The following is a 27257-nucleotide window of genomic DNA, read 5'->3' on the forward strand; positions in this document are numbered from 1 at the left end:
GGGGCTGAGGGGGGAGACACTATACCGTACAGAGGGGGCTGAGGGGGAGACACTATACCGTACAGGGGGGGCTGAGGGGGAGACACTATACCGTACAGGGGGAGACACTATACCGTACAGGGGGCTGAGGGGGAGACACTATAGCGTACAGGGGGAGACACTATACCGTACAGGGGGCTAAGGGGGAGACACTATACCGTACAGGGGGCTGAGGGGGGAGACACTATACCGTACAGGGGGAGACACTATACCGTACAGGGGGCTGAGGGGGAGACACTATACCATACAGGGGGAGACACTATACCGTACAGGGGGCTAAGGGGGAGACACTATACCGTACAGGGGGCTGAGGGGGGAGACACTATACCGTACAGGGGGCTGAGGGGGGAGACACTATACCGTACAGGGGGAGACACTATACCATACAGGGGGCTGAGGGGGAGACACTATACCATACAGGGGGAGACACTATACCGTACAGGGGGCTAAGGGGGAGACACTATACCGTACAGGGGGCTGAGGGGGGAGACACTATACCGTACAGGGGGCTGAGGGGGGAGACACTATACCGTACAGGGGGAGACACTATACCGTACAGGGGGCTGAGGGGGAGACACTATACCATACAGGGGGAGACACTATACCGTACAGGGGGCTGAGGGGGGCACACTATACCGTACAGGGGGCTAAGGGGGGCACACTATACCGTACAGGGGGCTAAGGGGGGAGACACTATACCGTACAGGGGGCTGAGGGGGGCACACTATACCGTACAGGGGGCTAAGGGGGAGACACTATACCGTACAGGGGGCTGAGGGGGGAGACACTATACCGTACAGGGGGCTGAGGGGGAGACACTATACTGTACAGGGGGCTGAGGGGGAGACACTATACTGTACAGGGGGCTGAGGGGGAGACACTATACCGTACAGGGGGCTGAGGGGGGCACACTATACCGTACAGGGGGCTGAGGGGGGCACACTATACTGTACAGGGGGCTGAGGGGGAGACACTATACCGTACAGGGGGAGACACTATACCGTACAGGGGGCTGAGGGGGGAGACACTATACCGTACAGGGGGCTGAGGGGGGAAACACTATACCGTACAGGGGGCTGAGGGGGGAGACACTATACCGTACAGGGGGCTGAGGGGGGAGACACTATACCGTACAGGGGGCTGAGGGGGGGAGACACTATACCGTACAGGGGGAGACACTATACCGTACAGGGGGCTGAGGGGGAGACACTATACCGTACAGGGGGCTGAGGGGGGAGACACTATACCGTACAGAGGGGGCTGAGGGGGAGACACTATACCGTACAGGGGGGGCTGAGGGGGAGACACTATACCGTACAGGGGGAGACACTATACCGTACAGGGGGCTGAGGGGGAGACACTATAGCGTACAGGGGGAGACACTATACCGTACAGGGGGCTAAGGGGGAGACACTATACCGTACAGGGGGCTGAGGGGGGAGACACTATACCGTACAGGGGGAGACACTATACCGTACAGGGGGCTGAGGGGGAGACACTATACCATACAGGGGGAGACACTATACCGTACAGGGGGCTAAGGGGGAGACACTATACCGTACAGGGGGCTGAGGGGGGAGACACTATACCGTACAGGGGGCTGAGGGGGGAGACACTATACCGTACAGGGGGAGACACTATACCATACAGGGGGCTGAGGGGGAGACACTATACCATACAGGGGGAGACACTATACCGTACAGGGGGCTAAGGGGGAGACACTATACCGTACAGGGGGCTGAGGGGGGAGACACTATACCGTACAGGGGGCTGAGGGGGGAGACACTATACCGTACAGGGGGAGACACTATACCGTACAGGGGGCTGAGGGGGAGACACTATACCATACAGGGGGAGACACTATACCGTACAGGGGGCTAAGGGGGAGACACTATACCGTACAGGGGGCTGAGGGGGGAGACACTATACCGTACAGAGGGGGCTAAGGGGGAGACACTATACCGTACAGGGGGCTGAGGGGGGAGACACTATACCGTACAGAGGGGGCTGAGGGGGAGACACTATACCGTACAGGGGGGGCTGAGGGGGAGACACTATACCGTACAGGGGGAGACACTATACCGTACAGGGGGCTGAGGGGGAGACACTATAGCATACAGGGGGAGACACTATACCGTACAGGGGGCTAAGGGGGAGACACTATACCGTACAGGGGGCTGAGGGGGGAGACACTATACCGTACAGGGGGAGACACTATACCGTACAGGGGGCTGAGGGGGAGACACTATACCATACAGGGGGAGACACTATACCGTACAGGGGGCTAAGGGGGAGACACTATACCGTACAGGGGGCTGAGGGGGGAGACACTATACCGTACAGGGGGCTGAGGGGGGAGACACTATACCGTACAGGGGGAGACACTATACCGTACAGGGGGCTGAGGGGGAGACACTATAGCGTACAGGGGGAGACACTATACCGTACAGGGGGCTGAGGGGGGAGACACTATACCGTACAGGGGGAGACACTATACCGTACAGGGGGCTGAGGGGGAGACACTATACCATACAGGGGGAGACACTATACCGTACAGGGGGCTAAGGGGGAGACACTATACCGTACAGGGGGCTGAGGGGGGAGACACTATACCGTACAGGGGGCTGAGGGGGGAGACACTATACCGTACAGGGGGAGACACTATACCGTACAGGGGGCTGAGGGGGAGACACTATAGCGTACAGGGGGAGACACTATACCGTACAGGGGGCTAAGGGGGAGACACTATACCGTACAGGGGACTGAGGGGGAGACACTATAGCGTACAGGGGGAGACACTATACCGTACAGGGGGGGCTGAGGGGGAGACACTATACCGTACAGGGGGAGACACTATACCGTACAGGGGGCTGAGGGGGAGACACTATAGCGTACAGGGGGAGACACTATACCGTACAGGGGGCTAAGGGGGAGACACTATACCGTACAGGGGGCTGAGGGGGGAGACACTATACCGTACAGGGGGCTGAGGGGGGAGACACTATACCGTACAGGGGGAGACACTATACCGTACAGGGGGCTAAGGGGGAGACACTATACCGTACAGGGGGCTGAGGGGGGAGACACTATACCATACAGGGGGAGACACTATACCGTACAGGGGGCTGAGGGGGGAGACACTATACCGTACAGGGGGCTGAGGGGGGAGACACTATACCGTACAGGGGGAGACACTATACCGTACAGGGGGCTAAGGGGGAGACACTATACCGTACAGGGGGCTGAGGGGGGAGACACTATACCGTACAGGGGGCTGAGGGGGAGACACTATACCGTACAGGGGGCTGAGGGGGAGACACTATACTGTACAGGGGGCTGAGGGGGAGACACTATACCGTACAGGGGGCTGAGGGGGAGACACTATACCGTACAGGGGGCTGAGGGGGAGACACTATACCGTACAGGGGGCTGAGGGGGGAGACACTATACCGTACAGGGGGCTGAGGGGGGAGACACTATACCGTACAGGGGGCTGAGGGGGGAGACACTATACCGTACAGGGGGAGACACTATACCGTACAGGGGGCTGAGGGGGAGACACTATACCGTACAGGGGGCTGAGGGGGGAGACACTATACTGTACAGAGGGGGCGACACTATACCGTACAGAGGGGGCTGAGGGGGAGACACTATACCGTACAGGGGGAGACACTATACCGTACAGGGGGCTGAGGGGGAGACACTATAGCGTACAGGGGGAGACACTATACCGTACAGGGGGCTAAGGGGGAGACACTATACCGTACAGGGGGCTGAGGGGGGAGACACTATACCGTACAGGGGGCTGAGGGGGGAGACACTATACCGTACAGGGGGAGACACTATACCGTACAGGGGGCTGAGGGGGGAGACACTATACCGTACAGGGGGCTGAGGGGGGAGACACTATACCGTACAGGGGGCTGAGGGGGAGACACTATACTGTACAGGGGGCTGAGGGGCAGGGTGGATTGATTTAAATCACGCCGATTTAAATCATGATTTAAATCACTGATTTAAATCAAAAGGTTTTTTTTAATATAAATCACGATTAAAATGAGAAGTGAGAGCAGTGCGCATGTGCGCCCATAGTTACATGGACGAAACTAGGGGCAACGATCTAACGCCAGGGTGAGGGGGGGACCCCAAAGTAAGTAAAAAATCTTTTTTGTTTTACTATATGGCAATAGGTAGGTGTTTAAAAGCAGCATGTCTTAATTGTATAAACTATTAATAGCCTCCACATTTTGTTCATACTGCCCCTTTAATTCCACACTTCTAGCTTGGTTTCACTTTTGGTTTAGTTTCTTTTTCCATTCAGTTGACATGCCCAAACTTGTTGGATAGTCAGCATCCTACAGAAACCTCTGGAAGAGCATGGCATTGTGAATGTTACACATATACAGCCTTTATTCTACTGAGTTAAACAACTCAGCTTTATCTCATGATGGAAGAACCTTTGGATGGTAAAATATTTTCCTCAAAAAGCAGTTTATTGAAAAAAATCCGATTTAAATAAAAAAAATCCGATTTTTTTGATTTTTTAAAAAAAACATTGATTTTTATCCACCCTGCTGAGGGGGAGACACTATACCGTACAGGGGGCTGAGGGGGAGACACTATACCGTACAGGGGGCTGAGGGGGGCACACTATACCGTACAGGGGGCTGAGGGGGAGACACTATACCGTACAGGGGGAGACACTATACCGTACACGGGGCTGAGGGGGGAGACACTATACCGTACAGGGGGCTGAGGGGGGAGACACTATACCGTACACGGGGCTGAGGGGGGAGACACTATACCGTACAGGGGGCTGAGGGGGGAGACACTATACCGTACAGGGGGCTGAGGGGGGAGACACTATACCGTACAGGGGGCTGAGGGGGGAGACACTATACCGTACAGGGGGCTGAGGGGGGAGACACTATACCGTACAGGGGGCTGAGGGGGAGACACTATACCGTACAGGGGGCTGAGGGGGGAGACACTATACCGTACAGGGGGAGACACTATACCGTACAGGGGGCTGAGGGGGAGACACTATAGCGTACAAGGGGAGACACTACACCGTACAGGGGGCTAAGGGGGAGACACTACACCGTACAGGGGGCTAAGGGGGAGACACTACACCGTACAGGGGGCTGAGGGGGGAGACACTACACCGTACAGGGGGCTAAGGGGGAGACACTACACCGTACAGGGGGCTGAGGGGGGAGACACTACACCGTACAGGGGGCTAAGGGGGAGACACTACACCGTACAGGGGGCTGAGGGGGGAGACACTACACCGTACAGGGGGCTGAGGGGGGAGACACTATACCGTACAGGGGGCTGAGGGGGAGACACTATACCGTACAGGGGACTGAGGGGGAGACATTATAGCGTACAGGCATCAGTAATGCCATTACACAGGAGTCACTGACACACAGACATTACTGTCCCGGTCACCGTGCACACATTATACACCGCTCCTGGTGACTGCACTGTCCGGTCATCACACAGACCCCGCACCCGCTGTCTCTCTCACCTCCAGCTGCTGTCACTGCAGAGATTTCCGCATCATAGAGACCAGGAAGAAAAAGACAGAGCGGCCACAAGTGGTGACCATGGAAACTGAAAGGAGGAGACAGCGACACCTATTGACAGAAAGAGGAACTGCACCTATAGTCTCTACATAGAGTGGGAGCTGCTGCCGGCGTGTATGAGCCCCCATAATAACAGTGATAGCCACAGTGCCCCCATAATAACAGTGATATCCACAGTGTCCCCATAATAACAGCGATATCCACAGTGCCCCCATAATAACAGTGATATCCACAGTGCTCCCATAATAACAGTGATATGCGCAGTGTCCCCATAATAACAGCGATATCCACAGTGCTCCCATAATAACAGAGATATCCACAGTGCCCCCATAATAACAGTGACATCCACAGTGCCCCGATAATAACAGCGATATCCACAGTGCTCCCATAATAACAGAGATATCCACAGTGCCCCATAATAACAGTGATATCCACAGTGCCCCATAATAATAGTGATATCCACAGTGTCCCCATAATAACAGTGATATCCACAGTGCCCCATAATAATAGTGATATCCACAGTGCCCCATAATAACAGTGATATCCACAGTGCCCCATAATAACAGTGATATCCACAGTGTCCCCATAATAACAGAGATATCCACAGTGTCCCATAATAACAGTGATATCCACAGTGTCCCCATAATAACAGTGATATCCACAGTGCCCCATAATAATAGTGATATCCACAGTGCCCCCATAATAACAGTGATATCCACAGTGCCCCGATAATAACAGTGATATCCACAGTGTCCCCATAATAACAGTGATATCCACAGTGCCCCATAATAATAGTGATATCCACAGTGCCCCATAATAACAGTGATATCCACAGTGCCCCATAATAACAGTGATATCCACAGTGTCCCCATAATAACAGAGATATCCACAGTGTCCCATAATAACAGTGATATCCACAGTGCCCCCATAATAAGTGATATCCACAGTGCCCCCATAATAACAGTGATATCCACAGTGCCCCCATAATAACAGTGATATCCACAGTGCCCCGATAATAACAGTGATATCCACAGTGTCCCCATAATAACAGTGATATCCACAGTGCCCCATAATAACAGTGATATCCACAGTGCCCCGATAATAACAGTGATATCCACAGTGTCCCCATAATAACAGTGATATCCACAGTGCCCCCATAATAACAGTGATATCCACAGTGCCCCCATAATAACAGTGATATCCACAGTGTCCCCATAATAACAGTGATATCCACAGTGCCCCGATAATAACAGTGATATCCACAGTGTCCCCATAATAACAGTGATATCCACAGTGCCCCATAATAACAGCGATATCCACAGTGCCCCATAATAACAGAGATATCCACAGTGCCCCGATAATAACAGTGATAGCCACAGTGCCCCCATAATAAGTGATATCCACAGTGCCCCCATAATAAGTGATATCCACAGTGCCCCCATAATAACAGTGATATCCACAGTGCCCCCATAATAACAGTGATATCCACAGTGCCCCCATAATAAGTGATATCCACAGTGCCCCCATAATAACAGTGATATCCACAGTGCCCCCATAATAACAGTGATATCCACAGTGCCCCGATAATAACAGTGATATCCACAGTGTCCCCATAATAACAGTGATATCCACAGTGCCCCATAATAACAGTGATATCCACAGTGCCCCGATAATAACAGTGATATCCACAGTGTCCCCATAATAACAGTGATATCCACAGTGCCCCCATAATAACAGTGATATCCACAGTGCCCCCATAATAACAGTGATATCCACAGTGTCCCCATAATAACAGTGATATCCACAGTGCCCCGATAATAACAGTGATATCCACAGTGTCCCCATAATAACAGTGATATCCACAGTGCCCCATAATAACAGCGATATCCACAGTGCCCCATAATAACAGAGATATCCACAGTGCCCCGATAATAACAGTGATATCCACAGTGCCCCATAATAACAGCGATATCCACAGTGCCCCATAATAACAGAGATATCCACAGTGCCCCGATAATAACAGTGATATCCACAGTGCCCCCATAATAACAGTGATATCCACAGTGCTCCCATAATAACAGTGATATGCGCAGTGCCCCCATAATAACAGTGATATCCACAGTGCCCCCATAATAACAGTGATATCCACAGTTCCCCCATAATAACAGTGATATCCACAGTGCCCCCATAATAACAGCGATATCCACAGTGCCCCCATAATAACAGTGATATCCACAGTGCCCCCATAATAACAGTGATATCCACAGTGCCCCCATAATAACAGTGATATCCACAGTGTCCCCATAATAACAGTGATATCCACAGTGCCCCGATAATAACAGTGATATCCACAGTGTCCCCATAATAACAGTGATATCCACAGTGCCCCCATAATAACAGTGATATCCACAGTGCCCCATAATAACAGAGATATCCACAGTGCCCCGATAATAACAGTGATATCCACAGTGTCCCCATAATAACAGTGATATCCAGTGTCCCCATAATAACAGTGATATCCACAGTGCCCCATAATAACAGAGATATCCACAGTGCCCCATAATAACAGTGATATCCACAGTGCCCCATAATAACAGTGATATCCACAGTGCCCCCATAATAACAGTGATACCCACAGTGCCCCCATAATAACAGAGATATCCACAGTGCCCCCATAATAACAGTGATATCCACAGTGCCCCATAATAACAGAGATATCCACAGTGCCCCGATAATAACAGTGATATCCACAGTGTCCCCATAATAACAGTGATATCCACAGTGCCCCGATAATAACAGTGATATCCACAGTGCCCCATAATAACAGCGATATCCACAGTGCCCCATAATAACAGTGATATCCACAGTGCCCCATAATAACAGTGATATCCACAGTGCCCCCATAATAACAGTGATATCCACAGTGCCCCCATAATAACAGCGATATCCACAGTGCCCCCATAATAACAGTGATATCCACAGTGCCCCCATAATAACAGTGATATCCACAGTGCCCCATAATAACAGTGATATCCACAGTGCCCCATAATAACAGTGATATCCACAGTGCCCCGATAATAACAGTGATATCCACAGTGCCCCATAATAACAGCGATATCCACAGTGTCCCCATAATAACAGTGATATCCACAGTGCCCCCATAATAACAGTGATATTCACAGTGCCCCCATAATAACAGTGATATTCACAGTGCCCCCATAATAACAGTGATATCCACAGTGCCCCATAATAACAGTGATATCCACAGTGCCCCGATAATAACAGTGATATCCACAGTGCCCCATAATAACAGCGATATCCACAGTGCCCCCATAATAACAGCGATATCCACAGTGCCCCCATAATAACAGTGATATCCACAGTGCCCCATAATAAGTGATATCCACAGTGCCCCCATAATAACAGTGATATCCACAGTGCCCCCATAATAACAGCCATATCCACAGTGCCCCCATAATAACAGTGATATCCACAGTGCCCCCATAATAACAGCGATATCCACAGTGCCCCATAATAACAGTGATATCCACAGTGCCCTATAATAACAGTGATATCCACAGTGCCCCCATAATAACAGTGATATCCACAGTGCCCCCATAATAACAGTGATAGCCACAGTGCCCCCATAATAACAGTGATAGCCACAGTGCCCCCATAATAACAGTGATATCCACAGTGCCCCCATAATAACAGTGATAGCCACAGTGCCCCCATAATAAGTGATATCCACAGTGTCCCCATAATAACAGTGATATCCACAGTGCCCCATAATAAGTGATATCCACAGTGCCCCCATAATAACAGTGATATCCACAGTGCCCCCATAATATCAGTGGTATCCACAGTGCACCATAATAACAGTGATATCCACAGTGCCCCATAATAACAGTGATATCCACAGTGTCCCCATAACAGCGATATCCACAGTGCCCCCATAATATCAGTGGTATCCACAGTGCACCATAATAACAGTGATATCCACAGTGCCCTATAATAACAGTGATATCCACAGTGCCCCCATAATAACAGCGATATCCACAGTGCCCCCATAATAACAGTGACATCCACAGTGCCCCCATAATAACAGTGATAGCCACAGTGCCCCATAATAACAGTGATAGCCACAGTGCCCCCATAATAACAGTGATATCCACAGTGTCCCCATAATAACAGTGATAGCCACAGTGCCCCCATAATAACAGTGATAGCCACAGTGCCCCCATAATAACAGTGATAGCCACAGTGCCCCCATAATAACAGTGATATCCACAGTGTCCCCATAATAACAGTGATATCCACAGTGCCCCCATAATATCAGTGGTATCCATGGCAGTGGCCCTGAAGCTCATCCTGTTTGCTGACGTGTAGCGCGGTGTGGGGCAGTAGCCGCAGATGAGGCCTGGTTGCCACCAGTCGCGCCCGACGTGCTACATGAAGGCGTGGGCCCTGGCCGGGTGTTGTGAGGGCCTTGCGTCAGTTCAGGCCGCGTGCAGCCGATGGTGTTGGCCGGCCAGGACTGTAGGTTTCACAGTTCAGTAAAGGAGACCCCCGCTCCCACCACGTCTTTACTGAACGGTAGCTTGGTTCGGGTTATATACGCGGGGTGGAGGGTACACAGCCTTATGGACGTTTCCTTCATGGTGTAAGGCATTTTCACAGTTTCCTCCCTCTGAGTTGTACTCCAGAGCTGTGAAGCACAATGTTTCGTCGCACTTCACCACTGTCCAGCTCTTCACCATAGTCCTGATTAGCAAGTTTCTCTACCCGCTCAGCAGCTCCGCATCCTATTTCTTCCACTAGTGGCGCCCTGTATCCACCGCTTGGGACCCCCACCAGTTCTGACACGTCGTCTTATCCAAAGATCCCTTTAAGATGGAAAGCCTCTGTCTCTTCAGCCAGTTGTAGGTCGCGCTACTCCCTAGTCCCTTAGTCTTAGCTGTAGTTTGTCCACAATGGCAGCACTGCTCACAGAATACTTCCTATTTGTACTTGTCCCTAACTCTAAACAGGAAGCAGTCACTTACCCGAACGCTAAGCCGATCCCACTATGGGCTAGTCCCAAAGATTAACATCTTTACCCTAATGTCACAACCTAAGCTAGTCACTGCCTTATGTGACGACACAGCATTTATTCTTAATTATTCCAGACATATATTCAGTAGTCTCAGGCACATGAGCTAGTGTTCATATGAGTCTGAACATTGACTCTTGCTGTAGATTGAATTTACCTATTATAACAACTTCTACTGGTTTGCTAATATGTCGATTACTCATTGTATAAGTCTATGTTGCTTTTTTACCTGCAAACAGTGAAGGACAAACTATGCAGATTGATGGAATACTCGAACAATGAGAGGTGACTTCATCCCACCTTCTCGGTGACCTGTGGATAATGGCCTGCAGGAGAGTTGTGAACTATAAAAGAGGGATCTGCCTCTGTTCCCAGTGAGACTCTACAGAACAACGGCCAAGGCATAATGGCTCCATCCAGACGGATACAGATTAGATTTTCTACAGGATTCCAACTTAAGGGACCTCGGCCCCATCTGGCGGAATACAGACCTGCTCTATTGACCATCACTGAAACCATGGAGATGTTCAGAAAAGCCATGTTGGGACCCTCCAGTCAACTGGCCCCATGGAGACGTTTGGAGAAGCCATGTTTTGTCGATCAGGTCAGCTGGCCACTTACCTCAATGGACTGTCAGCTTACAAAGCTTGTCTTTACCCCCTCTCTGTGGGTGCCTACCAAAAACGAGGTGCCACTGGTGGGAGTAGTCGGCCCTGGAAGCTCTGAAAACTGCCAGTGGGGGGGTTCGTGGATGATGGGGGGTGAGCACATGAGATGTTGGAATGATAGATGTGTGAGCGGATGATGGGACGGGGAGGGGATGATGGGAATGTTTGTCCATCTTTATCTTGTACTACTGAGTGCGGTTCCTTTTTCGGTGATGTTTTTCTGTATGAAGCCGCAGAGGAACCTTCGTGCCGAGCACCAGAGGGGACACAATAAAGGAACATGGCAGCTCAGATCCAGGGCGCTGTAGGAAATTTTCCTGCCTCCCCAAAATTAGGTCCTTGAATCATTAGAGACCCTCAGAGCGGGAGCCGCTCCTTCTCCACTGACCATCGGGCCTAACAGCAGCTGTTCTGGCTGCAGACCTGGAGATGAAGCACTGACCGTTCTGCTGCTTCTGAGGATTGCTGCACTCTCTTCTATCGCAGCTGGGGCTTCCCAGAGGATGCCCACAAAAAGCTAAAAGAAAAAAAAAATGAACAGACAGGAAATATATATGTTTATGTTTATCCACAAAAATGGAAGCAGCACACCATGGTAAAGTCAAACAAACTATGTGCAGTATAGTTGCCCATGTGGCAATTAAACTGCACATAGATTGACTTTACCATGGTGTGCTGCTTCCATTTTTGTGGATATATTTACCAGGGTATTTACTAGCTTTTGAACCCTATGACTATTTTTTGTGCTGCTTTTTCACATATATATAATAAAAAAAACTTCAGGAAAAAAAAAGTTTAAAATTCATATTTAACACAGAACTTACTTGCCCCCATCTATGGACCCCTCAACTCATGACAAGACCACCACATGCTTAGACCAATTTGAACCCCAACAGGAGAAGGAAATGTGGCCTTATTAGGTGATGACCACAATAGGACAGGCAACGATATCGGACAGTGACCTCCCTCTCCCAACAGAAGAGGCAAAGGCACAGGGTGATAACCTCGGTCAAAAGGAAAGGCAACCGTAGCTGACAATGATCTCCCGACGGGAGGGAAGGGTGGTCGAATCAGGCGATGACCACAATAGGAAAGGCAACGATATCGGACAGTGACCTCCCTCCCCCGACAGAAGAGGCAAAGGCGGCCGTACAGGGTGATAACCTCGGTCAAAAGGAAAGGCAACCGTACCTGACAATGATCTCCCGACGGGAGGGAAAGGTGGTCGAACCAGGCGATGACCACAATAGGAAAGGTGGCGGTACAGGACAATGACCCCCCCGATAGAAGAGGGAAAGGCGGCGATACAGGACAATGACCCCCCGATGGGAGAAGGAAAGACGGCTGTACCGGACAATGACCTCCCGACGAGAGAGGGAAATGTGGTCGAACCAGGCGATGACCCCAATAGGAAATATGGCCGTACTGAACAATGATCCCTTCCCCGATAGAAGAGGGAAAGGCAGCCATGCAGGGCAATGACACCAGACTGGATAAGGAAAGGCGGCGGTACTGTGTGATGACCAAGATAGGAGAGGGAAAGTCGGCCGTACTGGACAATGACCTCCAGACAGGACAGGGATAGGTGGTCGAACCAGACGATGACAATAGGAAACGTAGCTTTACCGGACAATGACCCCCCTCCCCCGACAGAAGAGGAAAAGGCGGCCATACTGGGCAATGATACCCCCCAACGGGAGAGGGAAGGATGGCCATATCAGGCAATGATCAAGATAGGAGAGGGAAAGGCGGCCGTACCGGGCGATGACCCCCCTCGACGGGAAAGGGAAGGGCGGCCATACAGGGAGATGTCCAAGATAGGAGAGGAAAGTGTGGCCCCACCGGGCGATGACCCCCCTGACAGGAGAGACAATAGGAGACTGAACCGGAGGATGACTGACAGCGGGATGATACCTTCCTGCCACTTCCTACGTTCTGTACATCACTCTTCGATTTCTCACCATTTCCAAACCTCTGCTACCAGTCAGAGAATGAAAATATTCCTGTTCACTTTTCTTCTTACATGTCAGAATTTCTTACAAGGGATCAGTGTCGTCTGGAGGCCAGAAAAGAAGAAGAAAAGCTGCTGCTCAGCTCCGGTACAGCCCGGACTGACACACTGTCACTAACCCTCAGCTCTGTGGGCAGGAGAAGACCTGGACAGCTTCACAGCCATTAAATGTAAATCAGATCATTTCCCTTCACTGACAACAAGAAGAAGAAATACTGCAGAAAAAATAGCTTTCATTATTAAAGTGATATTCCATTTTAAGTAAATTTTTTCTTCAACATAAAACTTGAGCAAAAATATAAAAAAACCCAGAAACTTTTCTTATTTAATAAACCAAAACATAGAGGAATGTGTCCCTGGCTCCTTCCCCGCAGTCTGCGTTTCTATGTGGAGATCCGGCCTTTATGGCTCCTCTCTCCTTATTCCCTTCCTGCCGCCTCTCCATGAATGTCTAAAGCTGGATGTAGCAAATAAAGGACTTTAATTACAGCATCTTTGGGGTGAGTGCCATATCTGTCATTTTGATTGCTGTAAGTGAAGATCCAGAGTCTCCTCTACGCCGCCCCCCGATCTCCGACCAGCGCCGACACCTCCTGTAAGTGGTCGCGCACCACCTGCTCCAGCACCGCGTACACGTCCTTACACGCCTTGCTGGCCGCATCCATCACTCGCTCCAGGTGATCTTCGTGCAGCCGCGAGTTCATCTCCAGCAGCGCGATCTGCTCAGACTTAGGTAACAGCGCTAAAGACAAGTGGGGTCCCCCCGCCGACTCCTCAACGTAGCTGAGATCCGCCAGCGGCGTGTCCTCGATGAAGCCGGCTGAGCTGGCGCACACGTAGTCCCGCATGGGGATGCCGGCGTCGATCACCGCCAGGGTGGCAGCGTTCACACACGTGCAGTAATTGCCGCCATCAGCCTGCAGGATCTAAAAGGGGGAAAAGTATATAATTCATTCCCTGAACTGAACTATCCTGCATGTCTATTGCTCCATTCCCTGACAGCAAGCGGCTTGGATGGTATCTGAGTCATTCTATCTTCGGCATTGAATCCTGCATATATCTATATATGTTAGTCATGTTATTATGCATTTGTTTGTGGTTATAGATATTTAACTCACTTCTGCTTGTCCCTATGTAAAGAGATCACATAACTTTTTCAAAGGGGTTTATGATCCATGCAGACCTGGACATTTGTTTATCTGATCACTACATTTATTGTGTCCTGCTGTCTCAACTGAGTTAGATTGATTGGTAACAAGAGGGGGAGAGAAGAAAAAAAAAAGTGAGATCTAAAAGCTAGCCTTCTATAAATGTAGACATAGCTTGGGGATGCATTCGTGCACTTTTTTTTCAAAGTATATTTTTTTCTAAGTATGACGCAGTTATAACATGGCAGATAGACAGGGCAGGAGACAGGTAAGACAATCTAAACCTACTCCCTATTCACTTGAAACAGAACAAATACTCACCATATGTATCTGTATAATCTATATCCTGGCTGCTGCATTCACTCACCGCCCTTGCATAAACTCTTTACACTCCATCCATATCGGCCCCTCTGTCCTGTCCTCTCCTATGTATAGCACTCATGCTCTGTTCACATTGCTTAACAGCGCAGATCCATTCAGTCCCACCATCCAACACAAGAGACGCTCTCACAAATCACTTAACCATCTGCTCACTCTTTCTATCCTCCTTCTCCTAGTCGCAGGAGACATCTCTCCAAACCCCGGCCCCCATATTATAGCCAGTCAAACCTCCCAACTGCTACACCCAGAAACCCCTCTAACCTTATTAATATTCCATGCATGCCTTCTGTCTCTTTCAATTGTGCTCTTTGGAATTCTCACTCTGTGTGTAATAAACTCTCCTTCACCCATGATTACTTCCTTTCTAATTCTCTTAATCTCCTGGCTCTTACTGAAACCTGGATCCAGCAGTCAGACACAACCGCTGCTGCTGCTCTCTCCTATGGTGGACTACACTTTTCTCATACCCCAAGATCAGACAACAGAGCAGGTGGAGGCGTTGGTCTGCTCCTTTCACCCAAATGTACCTTCCAAGTTATCCCCCAAGTACCCTCACTTGTATTCCCTTCCTTTGAGGTCCATGCTGTCAGACTCTACGTCCCCTTCTCCATGCGAGTTGAAGGTGTATCATCCTCCCGGCCCCTCTCACCAGTTCCTGGATCATTTTGCCACCTGGCTTCCACAATTTCTCTCCTGTGACACCCCCACCCTTATGGGTGATTTCAACATCCCCATTGCTTCTCCCCTCTCCCCATCTGCTTCTCACCTTTTATCTCTAACCTCCTCTTTCGGCCTCTTGCAGCATACTAACTCTCCAACGCATGAAGATGGAAACTCCCTCGACTTGGTCTTCTCCCGACTTTGCTCAGTGGATGATTTCACAAACTCCCCTCTCCCGCTCTCTGACCACAACCTTCTTTCATTCTCTATCAAGAACTGCCATCCCGCTCAGGTCACCCCCACTTTCCACACTTATAGAAACATACAGGCCATTAACACCCAGAAACTTATGAAGAACTTGCAGTCCTCATTGGCCCCAATCTTCTCCATCTCATGTCCTGATTCTGCTCTGAACCATTACAATGAAACCCTGCAAAGTGCCCTGGAAGAAGCTGCTCCTCCTATACATAGAACAACTCGCCACAGACGGCGACAACCGTGGCACACGCTGCAAACACGCTTCCTGCAGCGGTGCTCCAGGTGCGCCGAACGTCTGTGGAGAAAATCTAATCTACCCGAAGATTTCATCTATTATAAGTTCATGCTAAAAACATACAACTCTGCCCTTCACCTCTCCAAACAAACCTATTTCAACACCCTCATCACCTCACTGTCCAATAACCCTAAACGTCTCTTCGACACTTTCCAGTCCCTACTCAACCCAAGAGAGCAGGCCCCAACCACAGATCTCCGCGCTGACGATCTGGCCAATTACTTCAAAGAAAAAATTGACCACATTCGTCAGGAAATCATCTCCCAATCTCTTCATACCAGGCACTGTCCTCCCTCCCCCACTGCATCTAGTTCACTCTCTGACTTTGAATCAGTTACTGAAGAAGAAGTAAGCAGGCTCCTTGCATCTTCTCGCCCGACCACTTGCACCAGTGACCCCATTCCGTCACATCTCCTCCAGTCCCTTTCCCCTGCTGTCACCTCTCACATAACAAAAATATTCAACCTTTCCCTCACTTCCGGTATTTTTCCCTCCTCATTTAAGCATGCCATCATACATCCATTACTTAAAAAACCCTCCCTTGACCAAAACTGTGCCGCTAATTATAGACCTGTGTCTAATCTTCCCTTCATCTCTAAACTCCTGGAACGCCTGGTCCACTCCCGTCTTACCCGCTATCTCTCAGATAACTCTCTTCTCGACCCTCTTCAATCTGGCTTCCGCTCTTTACACTCTACTGAAACTGCCCTCACTAAAGTCTCTAATGACCTACTAACAGCTAAATCCAATGGTCACAACTCCATGCTAATTCTCTTGGATCTCTCCGCAGCATTCGATACTGTGGATCATCAGCTCCTCCTCACTATGCTCCGCTCCATCGGCATCAAGGACACCGTTCTCTCCTGGTTCTCCTCCTATCTCTCTGACCGATCCTTCACTGTATGTTTTGCTGGTTCCTCCTCCTCTCACCTTCCCCTTACTGTTGGGGTTCCTCAAGGATCAGTCCTAGGCCCCCTCCTCTTCTCTTTGTATACTGCCCCTATTGGACAAACAATCAGTAGATTTGGTTTCCAGTACCATCTCTATGCTGACGACACCCAATTATATACCTCTTCTCCTGTTATCACGCCGACCTTTTTAGAAAACACCAGTGATTGTCTTACCGCTGTCTCTAACATCATGTCCTCCCTCTATCTGAAACTGAACCTGTCAAAAACTGAACTCCTCGTGTTCTCTCCCTCTACAAACCTACCTTTGCCTGACATTGCCATCTCCGTGTGCGGTTCCACCATTACTCCCAAGCAACATGCCCGCTGCCTTGGGGTCATCCTTGATTCCGAGCTTTCATTCACCCCCCACATCCGATCACTGGCTCGCTCTTCTTATCTGCATCTCAAAAACATTTCTAGAATTCGCCCTTTTCTTACTTTCCACTCTGCAAAAACTCTTACTGTCTCACTTATTCATTCCCGTCTGGACTATTGTAACTCTCTACTAATCGGCCTCCCTCTTACCAAACTCTCCCCGCTCCAATCTGTCCTGAATGCTGCTGCCAGGATCATATTCCTCACCAACCGTTACACCGATGCCTCTACCTTGTGCCAGTCATTACACTGGCTACCCATCCACTCCAGAATCCAGTACAAAACTACTACCCTCGTCCACAAAGCACTCCATGGCTCAGCACCACCCTACATCTCCTCTCTGGTCTCAGTCTACCAACCTACCCGTGCCCTCCGCTGCGCTAATGACCTCAGGTTGGCATCCTCAATAATCAGAACCTCCCACTCCCGTCTCTAAGACTTTACATGTGCTGCGCCGATTCTTTGGAATGCACTACCTAGGTTAATACGATTAATCCCCAATCCCCACAGTTTTAAGCGTGCCCTAAAAACGCATTTGTTCAGACTGGCCTACCGCCTCAACGCATTAACCTAACTATCCCTGTGTGGCCTATTCAAAAAAAAAAAAAAAACCATAATCAGGTTCCTCGCATCATGTTCTCATACACTTTATACAGTTAATAGCCCTCTGTGTCTGTACTGCTGCATACTTAGGCTGTTAACTGGTTCATGCAGCTTTACATGAACACCCGAGCCTTACACTATGGCTGGTCCGAACAACGAAAGCAATTGTTACCATCCACCTCTCGTGTCTCCCCTTTTCCTCATAGTTTGTAAGCTTGCGAGCAGCAGGGCCCTCATTCCTCCTGGTATCTGTTTTGAACTGTGATTTCTGTTATGCTGTAATGTCTGTTGTCTGTATAAGTCCCCTCTATAAGTTGTAAAGCGCTGCGAAATATGTTGGCGCTATATAAATAAAAATTATTATAATTATAGTATAAACTAAAATTCTGCTATATATAAGGCCCTTCCGCAGTCACAGACGGCTGACAACAGAGAGCAATAGATGACAGTTGGTCACTCCTAGCCTGATACAAGAGATTGTATTGTCTGCAAAGGAAAGAGCAGATATCAAGGACAAGGTTCCTTCACTCTATTTGGCTGATAAGGGTACCGTCACACATTGAAATTTTCATCGCTGCGACGGCACGATTCGTGACGTCGCAGCGTCGTATGATCATCGCTCCAGCGTCGTAGACTGCGGTCACACGTTGCAATCACGGCGCTGGAGCGATGCCGAAGTCCCCGGGTAACCAGGGTAAACATCGGGTAACTAAGCGCAGGGCCGCGCTTAGTAACCCGATGTTTACCCTGGTTACCAGCGTAAAAGTAAAAAAACAAACAGTACATACTCACCCGTCGGTGTCCTTCAGGTCCCTTGCCGTCTGCTTCCTGCACTGAGTGCAGCCGTACAGTGAGAGCAGAGCGCAGCACCGCTGTGATCTGCTCTCACTTTCCGGCCGGCACTCAGAGCAGGAAGCAGACGGCAAGGGACCTGAAGGACACCGACGGGTGAGTATGTACGGTTTGTTTTTTTACGTTTACGCTTGTAACCAGGGTAAACATCGGGTTACTAAGCGCGGCCCTGCGCTTAGTTACCCGATGTTTACCCTGGTTACAAGCGAAGACATCGCTGGATCGCTGTCACACACAACGATCCAGCGATGTCAGCGGGTGATCAAGCGATGAAAGAAAGTTCCAAACGATCTGCTACGACGTACGATTCTCAGCAGGGTGTCTGATCGCAGTAGCGTGTCAGACACAGCGATATCGTAGAACGTCACGAATCGTACCGTCGTAGCGATGGAAATTTCAATGTGTGACGGTACCCTAACAGAGAACAATAGAAGTTCAGCATACAGAGATAGGATAAGGCTCCGGGGCTTTGGATACTGCACAGTTAAGGCTCTGTACACATTAGGTTCCTCTAATAGATAGTTTTGTCCAGTTTCTAATTTGTATGGGGGCACTGTACGACTGATGGTTGCAGAGATGTCAAGTGGACATGTCTGATTTCTGACTACTGATCACATTTCTCTCCGTGGTAAGTCAGCGCCTTTCTCACAAAGAACACAAGAGGGAATTCCCGTGCAAGGAAGAGGTGGCTGTCGGCCGAGCGAGCGCTCCCCTGCACAAGAGAGACGGCCGTCAACAGAGCGAGCGCTCCCCTGCAGGAGAGAGGCAGCTGTCGACAGAGCGAGCGCTCCCCTGCAGGAGAGAGGCAGCTGTCGACAGAGAGAGTGCTCTCCTGCACGAGAGAGGCGACTGTCAGCCGAGTGTGTGCAGGAGCATGGTTCGGCCAACCGTCATCTAATGGGTACGGCTTCCATTATAATTAGATGCACGAAGATCAGTAGCACAGTCCAGCAACCAATTGGTCAAGAGCTCCTCCATGATGGGAGCAGAAAGGAGCAGCACGTGGCACTTTCTGCACCACATTTAACCCCTTTTGGCCAGGGCCAATTTTAATTTTTGTGCTTTTTTTCCCCCTCTCCTTCTTCCAAATGCCACAACTTTCTCATTCTTCGATCCACATCGCCATAGCAGGGCTTGTTTTTTTGGGGGCAAGCTGTAGTTTTGAATGGCATCATTTATTATACTATAAAACATACTGATAAAAGGGGGGAAGAATCCATATGGGGTAAATAAAAAAAAGTCCCACCATTGATTTCATTCGTTCATTGTGCAGTAAAAATGAGCTGGAGATCGGAGTCTACAGGTCGGTGCGATTGTGGCCGCGCCGAACCAACTTGTGTAGCTTTTATTTATAGTTTAGTGGTTTAAAAAACAGGACTTTTTTTTTTTTTTTTTTTTTATAATGGAATTGTTCCTATAATATATATATTTTTTCTGAAATCTGCTCTGTATTTCTTATTCCTGTTGATGGATCTGTCGAGTGCCGACCTGCAGTTTTTATCACCGTCATGTTGGCCGACACAAGACGTTTTGGTCACTTCTTATTAGAGACGGGCGGACACCAGGATGCTCAGATCTAGGGGGTTCGGCTGAAAAAGTTTGGGTACTAGAACAATACCCGGACCCCATTCACTTGGGGCCCGAACATTCAGTGCTTGCTGCGCTGTTATGTGCAAATCTCCTGATCGGCAGTGAAATCATCCCGGCCGGTCAGAGAGCCGCGGTTCCCACACTGTCAGAAGACAGCGTGAGCGCTCAGCTGTGATCGCAGGTATAAAGTTTACCTGCGCTGTAAGTAAATAATTCTCACGGTGCTAGCCGGGATCTCACCGAGGTCACCGCAGTTCATCCCGGCTGGGAACGGAGCCTCCGTGACGTCACCGCTAGTCAATGAGGCTGCGCTCGCAGCAGTTCAGTCACCCGTGGTGCTCAGCCTGGACGGTCGCATCTTGGCACCGTTCAGGTTCAAAACCAGTTATCCCCCAGATGGCATGGGACAGAACGACGGACAGGTATGGAATATTGTTGTTTTATTATTTTTGGTTTATTACAGGAGATCGAGGGCTTCAGTGGAATTAAGCGAGGTCGTAAGTATGGTTTTATTGAGATTATTAAAGGAGTCTGTTTTTCAATAAAAGGACTTTATTGTTGTTGCTTTTTTTTTTTTCTCAATGTGACTATGGGGTTAGTAATGGGGGCGTCTTATTGACGCCTCTCCATTACTAACCTCGGGGCTTTATGTCACTTGACGGTGACATCAACCCCTCAACTATAACCCTCTTGCCACCGCTACAGGGCAAGTGTTGAAGAGCCAGGCAATGCGCCAGAATTGGAGCACCTAATAGATGCGCCTTTTCTGGGTGGCACTGACCTGCCATTTTTAGGTTGGGGGGGCCATATCCATGGCCCCCTACCAGCCTGAGAATACCAGCCCCCAGCTGTCTGCTTTAGCAAGGTTGGTTGTGAAAAATGAGGGGGACCTCACTACATTTTTTTTTAAATAATTAAAAAAATACGGCGTGGGGACCCTTTATTCTTGATAATCAGCCTTCCTGAAGCTGACAGCTGATGGTTGCAGCCCCCAGAGCGAGTTTTACCAGGCTGGTTATCAAAAATAGGGGGAACCTAGGCGGGTCTTTTTTTCTTTTTATTATTATTTATTTACAGCACAGGAGCAGCAGATGAATACTCCCATCAGCCACTCCTGCTCTCGCTGTTCTTAGCGGCAGCAGGTGACGGATGATGGCAGCAGTTGTCCCATCAGCTGACACCAGTGACCGGACGTAAACTTTCTACATCCGATCACAGTTGAGCGCTCATGCTGTCATTTGACAGCGAGGGAACCGTGACTCTCTGACCAGCGGGGATGATTTCACCACCGATCAGAAGTGGTGTTTGCCGCGCTATCATGCACATGGCAGTGTCACAAACACCCGGTGGTTGGGCAGCCGAACCCGAACAGTAACACGGACTTCCTGGTGAAGTCTGTGTTCGGTGTATGTGCCCAAACAGTAGGTGTTCAGTACGGATGCCGATCTTTGCTGTTCTGTTTCGCCCATCTCTATTTCTTATTCTATTTTTTTTTTTATTGGAGAATGGAGCATTTCATCTTTATTTTCTTGTTTCACTATTTACTATATACAGTATATACTCGAGTATAAGCCGAGATTTTCAGCCCACTTTTTTGGGCTGAAAGTGACCCTCTTGGCTTATACTCGAGTCAGTGTCGGTGTGGGGTCGGCGGCTGTGATATACTCACCTGTTCCTGGCGCAGTCCCTGCATCTCCGATGGTCTCCGGGCAGCTCTTCCTGTGTTCAGCGGTCACGTGGTACCGCTCATTACAGTAATGAATATGCACGCATATTCATTACTGTAATGAGCGGTATGTGACTGCTGAACACAGGAAGATGCCGCCGGCTCCCGGAGACCATCTGAAAGCGAGACGCTGCCAGGGACCGCGCCGGGAGCAGGTGAGTATATCGTGGGAGGTGAGCATTGCGCGATAGTCACCTGTCCCCCGTTCCACCGCTGCGCGCTGCTCTGTCTTCCGTCCCCTGGCTGTGACTGTTCTGGTCATAGGGCACGATGACGCAATTAGTGTGCGCGCCGCCCTCTGCCTGAACAGTCAGTGCAGAGAATGGAAGACAGGGCAGCGCATGGAATGAGGAAGGTGACTATCGCTGGTGCCGGGGCCTGAGCGAAAAGAGGCGAGTATGTGATTTTTTTTATTTTAATCGCAGCAACAGCAAATGCGGCAAATGTATGGTGCATCTTATGGGGCATAATGTGTGGAGCATCTCATGGGGCCCCTAATGTGTGGAGCATCGTATGGGGCCATAATGTGTGGAGCATCGTATGGGGCCATCAACCTTTATGCAGCATTGTATGGGGCAAATGTTTCTATAGAGCATCTTATGGGGCCATGTGCAGCATTATATGGGGCAAATATCTGTATGGAGCATCTTATGGGGCCACAATTAACATTTATGCAGGATTATATGGGGCATATTTTAATACGGAGCATCTAATGGGACCATCAGGAACTGTATGGAGCATTATATGGGGCTCCTGATTCAATATGGATATTCAAAAACACTTAACCTACTGATGTCTCAATTAATTTTACTTTTATTGGTATCTATTTTTATTTTTTACATTTACCGGTAGCTGCTGCATTTTCCACCCTAGGCTTATACTCGAGTCATTAAGTTTTCCCAGTTTTTTGTGGCAAAATTAGGGGGGGGTCGGCTTATACTCGAGAATATACGGTAGGTTAAATAACTTCATAATTTGACAAACAACTTTTTTGAATGTTAATAACGAATAGGTTTATTTTTTTCCATCTTTACTTTTGGGGAAAAAAAAAAGAGGGAAAACTCCTAAGTTTAAAATTCCTTTTTTTATTATTGCACTGATACCGCGCGTCGCCCCTTCTCACCTGCACGTATATATCAATCTGACAGCGCGGATACAGCTGGGTGAGGATGGCGGCCTCAAACGTCTGCTTCAGGTGCAGGGTCATCTCGGTGGACGTTCGGTCTCCGTGCGGCCGGCGCTTCCTTTCCCCGGTGCTGAAGGTGGCCATGCTGTACTGGCAGTTCACCACCGCGCGATCATGGAGGGTTTTGGCCCGAGAGCCGCGAATCTAAGAAAATAAACGAAATAGAGAGAACAGAGAGTGTCAGCACCATACAATGTCAATAAAGCTTGATTGTGGTAAAGTAAAAGTGAAGTAACTTTACAACAGAATTTGGATCGGATTAATTATTTCTGTTTTCTTTTGGCGTTCATGACACACACGGATTCATGAATGAAAAAAAAAAGGGCTTTTTATTTTTCACCATTTTTATGCTTGCAAAATTTGAGTAAAAAAAAAAAAGTCAGGCGTATATGAAATGCCTCCAAGGGTAAGGGAGGTCAGTGACGGGCGAGGGGAGGTGGGATCGGAGTAAATGTGCACAGAAATTACGAAACGTTATAAAAAGTTGCAATTGATTTATCACATGCAAAAATCAGGAAAACTAAAAATCAACAAAAGGTGCAAATCAAAAACAGGGAAAAAAACGAGACAAACAAAAGGCGCAAATTAAAAACAGGCAAAAAACAGGCAAAAAAGGTGCAAATGCAATAATGAATAGGCCCAATATGTATCATCTGGGGCTGTAACCGTCACCTCGTGGGGTCCGTACACCACCGCCAGCGCCTTGGTGTTCCCCTGCTCCATGTACGCAGAGCCGTCAGCCTGTGCGAACACTCCCATCCGGGCCTGGATCTTCCGCAGCTCCCCGGCCTTCCTCCCGTCCACACGGTAGCCCTGATCAGACAGCAGCTCCAGACCAGCCATGCTGCTCCCTCTGCTGCAGGAAGCTAAAGGAGCACTGATGAGGCCATGTCATGTGACCAGTCACATGTGTGGGTGGAGCCAGGCTCCAGGGTGTACTGCTGGAAGAACTAAAGGACCTTTGGTGATGTCATGGTCATGTGACTGGTCACATGTGTGGGAGGAGCCAGAATACACACGCTCCTGGAGAAACTGAAACAAAAAGTGATCAAAAAGTCATATGTACCGTATCCAAAAATAGTAAAACTACGGAAAATGTAAAATTTGTCTCTTTAAGAAATTGGCGACACAAAAACAAATACATTTTAACATGGGAAAAAAACAACATCATTGCTGCTTGCTGACTTTTCTGCCTACAAAGAGTTAATAACATTTTGTTAATAGTTTTTTTTTGGTTCCCAAAACGATGTCGCTGACAAACACAAATCATCACCCCCATCGTTGTCTCACCCCCCCCCCCCCCCGAAAAATAAATGAATAAGCACAGCAGGTTCTCATATAGAAATAATACCACAAATATTTGGCTTCAGTAAAAAAAAAAAAAAAAAAATGGTATAAAACCTAAAAGTGGTCCTGACAGGAAGGGGCTAAGCTCCTGGTTACATGCACATTTGTGATCGTCTACTTTTTGGCGTTTTTCGCTTCATTCCTTTAGTTTGTTCCTTTTTTACAGTTTTTTGTTTCTTTTACGTCGGCCGTTGTGGTCGGGGTTCGGGGTTTTCAGATATTTTTATTTGACTCAATTGTGATTTTTTTTTTTTTTACATTCTGCACCATCTTAGGCCGGTTTCACACGTCAGTGGCTCCGGTATGTGAGGTGACAGTTTCCTCACGTACCGGAGACACTGACACACGTAGACCCATTAAAATCAAGGCATCTGTTCAGATGTCATTGATTTTTTGCGGACCGTGTCTCCGTGTGCCAAACACGGAGACATGTCAGTGTTCGTGGGAGCGCACGTATTACACGGACCCATTAAAGTCAATGGGTCCGTGTAAGACACGGACCTCACACGGACGTTCTCCGTCTGGGGTCCATGTGCGTGCAGGAGACAGCACTACAGTAAGCGCTGTCCCCCCCACATGGTGCTGAAGCCGCGATTCATATCTTCTGTGCAGCAGCGTTTGCTGCAGAGAAAATATGAATAATAGTGTTTAAAATACAGATCTATGTGTCCGCCGCCCTCCCACCCCCTGTGCGCCCCCCCACTGTTCAGAAAATACTCACCCGCTCCCTCGCTGCTTCCTGGTCTGGCCCCATCTTCTCCTGTATGCGGTCACGTGGGGCCGACGATTACAGTCATGAATATGTGGCTCCACCTCCCATAGGGGCGGAGCCGCCTATTCATGAGTGTAAATGAGCGGCCCCACGTGACCGCATACAGTAAGCCGCGGCCAGACCAGGAAGCACCGACAGCCAACGAGGGACCGGGTGAGTATTTTCTGAACAGCGGGGGGGGGGGGGGGGGCGCACAGAGGGTGGGAGGGCGGCGGACACATAGATCTTTATTTTAAACACTATTATTCATATTTTCTCTGCAGCAAACGCTGCTGCAGGGAACATATGAATCGCGGATTCAGCACCAGATGCTCGTACGTGTGGTACCCAGCACGGTGCGTGTGGTACCCAGTGGGCACACGGGCTGCACACGTGTGCCACACTGATGTACACAAGAAACGTAGGGGCACACTGACACGGATAATTCCGGTACCGATTGTTTCCGGTACCGGAATTATTTGGACGTGTGGGACAGCCCTTAGAGCGAGTGTTTTCCATTTCCCCCCAGAAGTGATTTGACAAACGGCGGCAGATTTTTTTTTTTAATTAAATTACGGTAAGTTAAAATTTTTAAGCGGAACATGAAATATTTTACGCTAAAAAGATGCAAAAATAAAAAATGAAAGACAAAATTAAAGAGCGGCGCTCCACCTGTTAACCACTTAAATGCCGCTGTTAATCTGTGACACTGTGCCGGGAGGAGGACGGGTCAATCCACACATCCATCACAATCCTGGGGCACCATGACACCATAGGGTCTGCTGAAGACCCCCGTGCCTGCCCTGACGGTCTCCTGTGAACGTGGCTTCTGTTCATAGGAGACGGTGATATCTGCTATATACAACAAAACTAATAGCGCTGCTGTGTACAGAACAAGGGATCAGACGATCAAGGGGTCACATCCCCTAACGGGAGTTTGAAATACAGTGAAAAGTTTAAAAAAAAATATTAAAAAAAAAGTTGAAATCTCCCCTTTTGCCCCACTTAAAATAATAATGAAAAAATATATATACATATTTTGTATTCTTATGTTTGTTAAAGTGCGATACAAATATAAAATTAATTAACCCAATCGGTAAATGGCGTAATGAGAAATAATTCAAAAAGCCAGAACTACGTTTTTGTTTTTTTTTGGTTGCTGTAATATTGAAATAAAACGCAATAACAGGAGATCAAGACGTTATATCTACCCCAAGTGATATCAATAAAAACATCAGCTCAGGGCACAAAAAAATAAACTCGGTGGGGGCTTATAAACTCATATGAACTTGAGCGTGAGAAAATATTCAGAAAAATTCCCACGCTAGAGTTCATATCAGTTTATGCCACCAGGGGGCGCAGCACCGCAAGTCTAGGTAGCTACGTTCCCCTGCTTCCCATTCATTCCCCAGTTTTTACAACCAGGAGCACAGCTGCATTAGCAGAGCTCCTGGTTGTAAATGTATTTAACCCCTTCGGATGGATTTACAGCGTGGGACATGACTGAGCGCCGGAGAGGTATGGGATATTGTTGTTTTTTTCTTTTACAGAACAAGGGTCTTCAGGTGGATTGAGCGTACAATAAAGATTTTACAACCCCATGTGTGTATTAATTTCATTAAAATACTTTATTATTGATGTGTGTGTGTATTATTAAAGAGAATCTGTCACCCCCAAAATCGAAGGTGAGCTAAGCCCACCGACATCAGGGGCTTATCTACAGCATTCTGCATGACA

At 48.9% G+C, this 27257-nt stretch overlaps 2 protein-coding genes across 2 annotated transcripts in view; both read right to left on the reverse strand.

Moving 5' to 3' along the window:
• Positions 1-5634, reverse strand: part of LOC143783087 (GPI-anchor transamidase component GPAA1-like) — a 30508-nt gene extending 24874 nt beyond the window's left edge. The window contains exon 1 of the mRNA XM_077271342.1: positions 5570-5634. The gene's annotated coding sequence lies outside the window, so the exon portion shown is untranslated. The remainder of the gene's footprint in view (positions 1-5569) is intronic.
• Positions 5635-13611: 7977 nt separating this feature from the next.
• On the reverse strand, positions 13612-24352 carry LOC143783088 (exosome complex component RRP41-like). Its single transcript, XM_077271343.1, has 3 exons — positions 24095-24352; positions 23360-23566; positions 13612-14324 (listed from the first exon to the last, which is right to left on the reverse strand). The coding sequence occupies exons 1-3, from the start codon at positions 24263-24265 to the stop codon at positions 13953-13955; spliced, it is 750 nt and encodes a 249-aa protein (XP_077127458.1). The 5' UTR covers positions 24266-24352; the 3' UTR covers positions 13612-13952.
• Between the last annotated feature and the right edge of the window lie 2905 nt (positions 24353-27257).

The sequence above is a fragment of the Ranitomeya variabilis genome, chromosome 6, assembly GCF_051348905.1.
Source record: "Ranitomeya variabilis isolate aRanVar5 chromosome 6, aRanVar5.hap1, whole genome shotgun sequence".
Lineage (NCBI taxonomy): Eukaryota > Metazoa > Chordata > Amphibia > Anura > Dendrobatidae > Ranitomeya > Ranitomeya variabilis.

What these genes read in the sequence shown, in the direction of transcription:
- LOC143783088 (XM_077271343.1), bottom strand. Translation starts at nt 24,265, where the DNA reads ATGGCTGGTCTGGAGCTGCTGTCTGATCAGGGCTACCGTGTGGACGGG. An exon ending in TGGTGTACGGACCCCACGAG is followed by an intron (nt 23,567 to 24,094) that starts GTGACGGTTACA and finishes TTATTTTCTTAG; the next exon opens with ATTCGCGGCTCTCGGGCCAA. An exon ending in AGATTGATATATACGTGCAG is followed by an intron (nt 14,325 to 23,359) that starts GTGAGAAGGGGC and finishes TCCCCCTTTTAG; the next exon opens with ATCCTGCAGGCTGATGGCGG.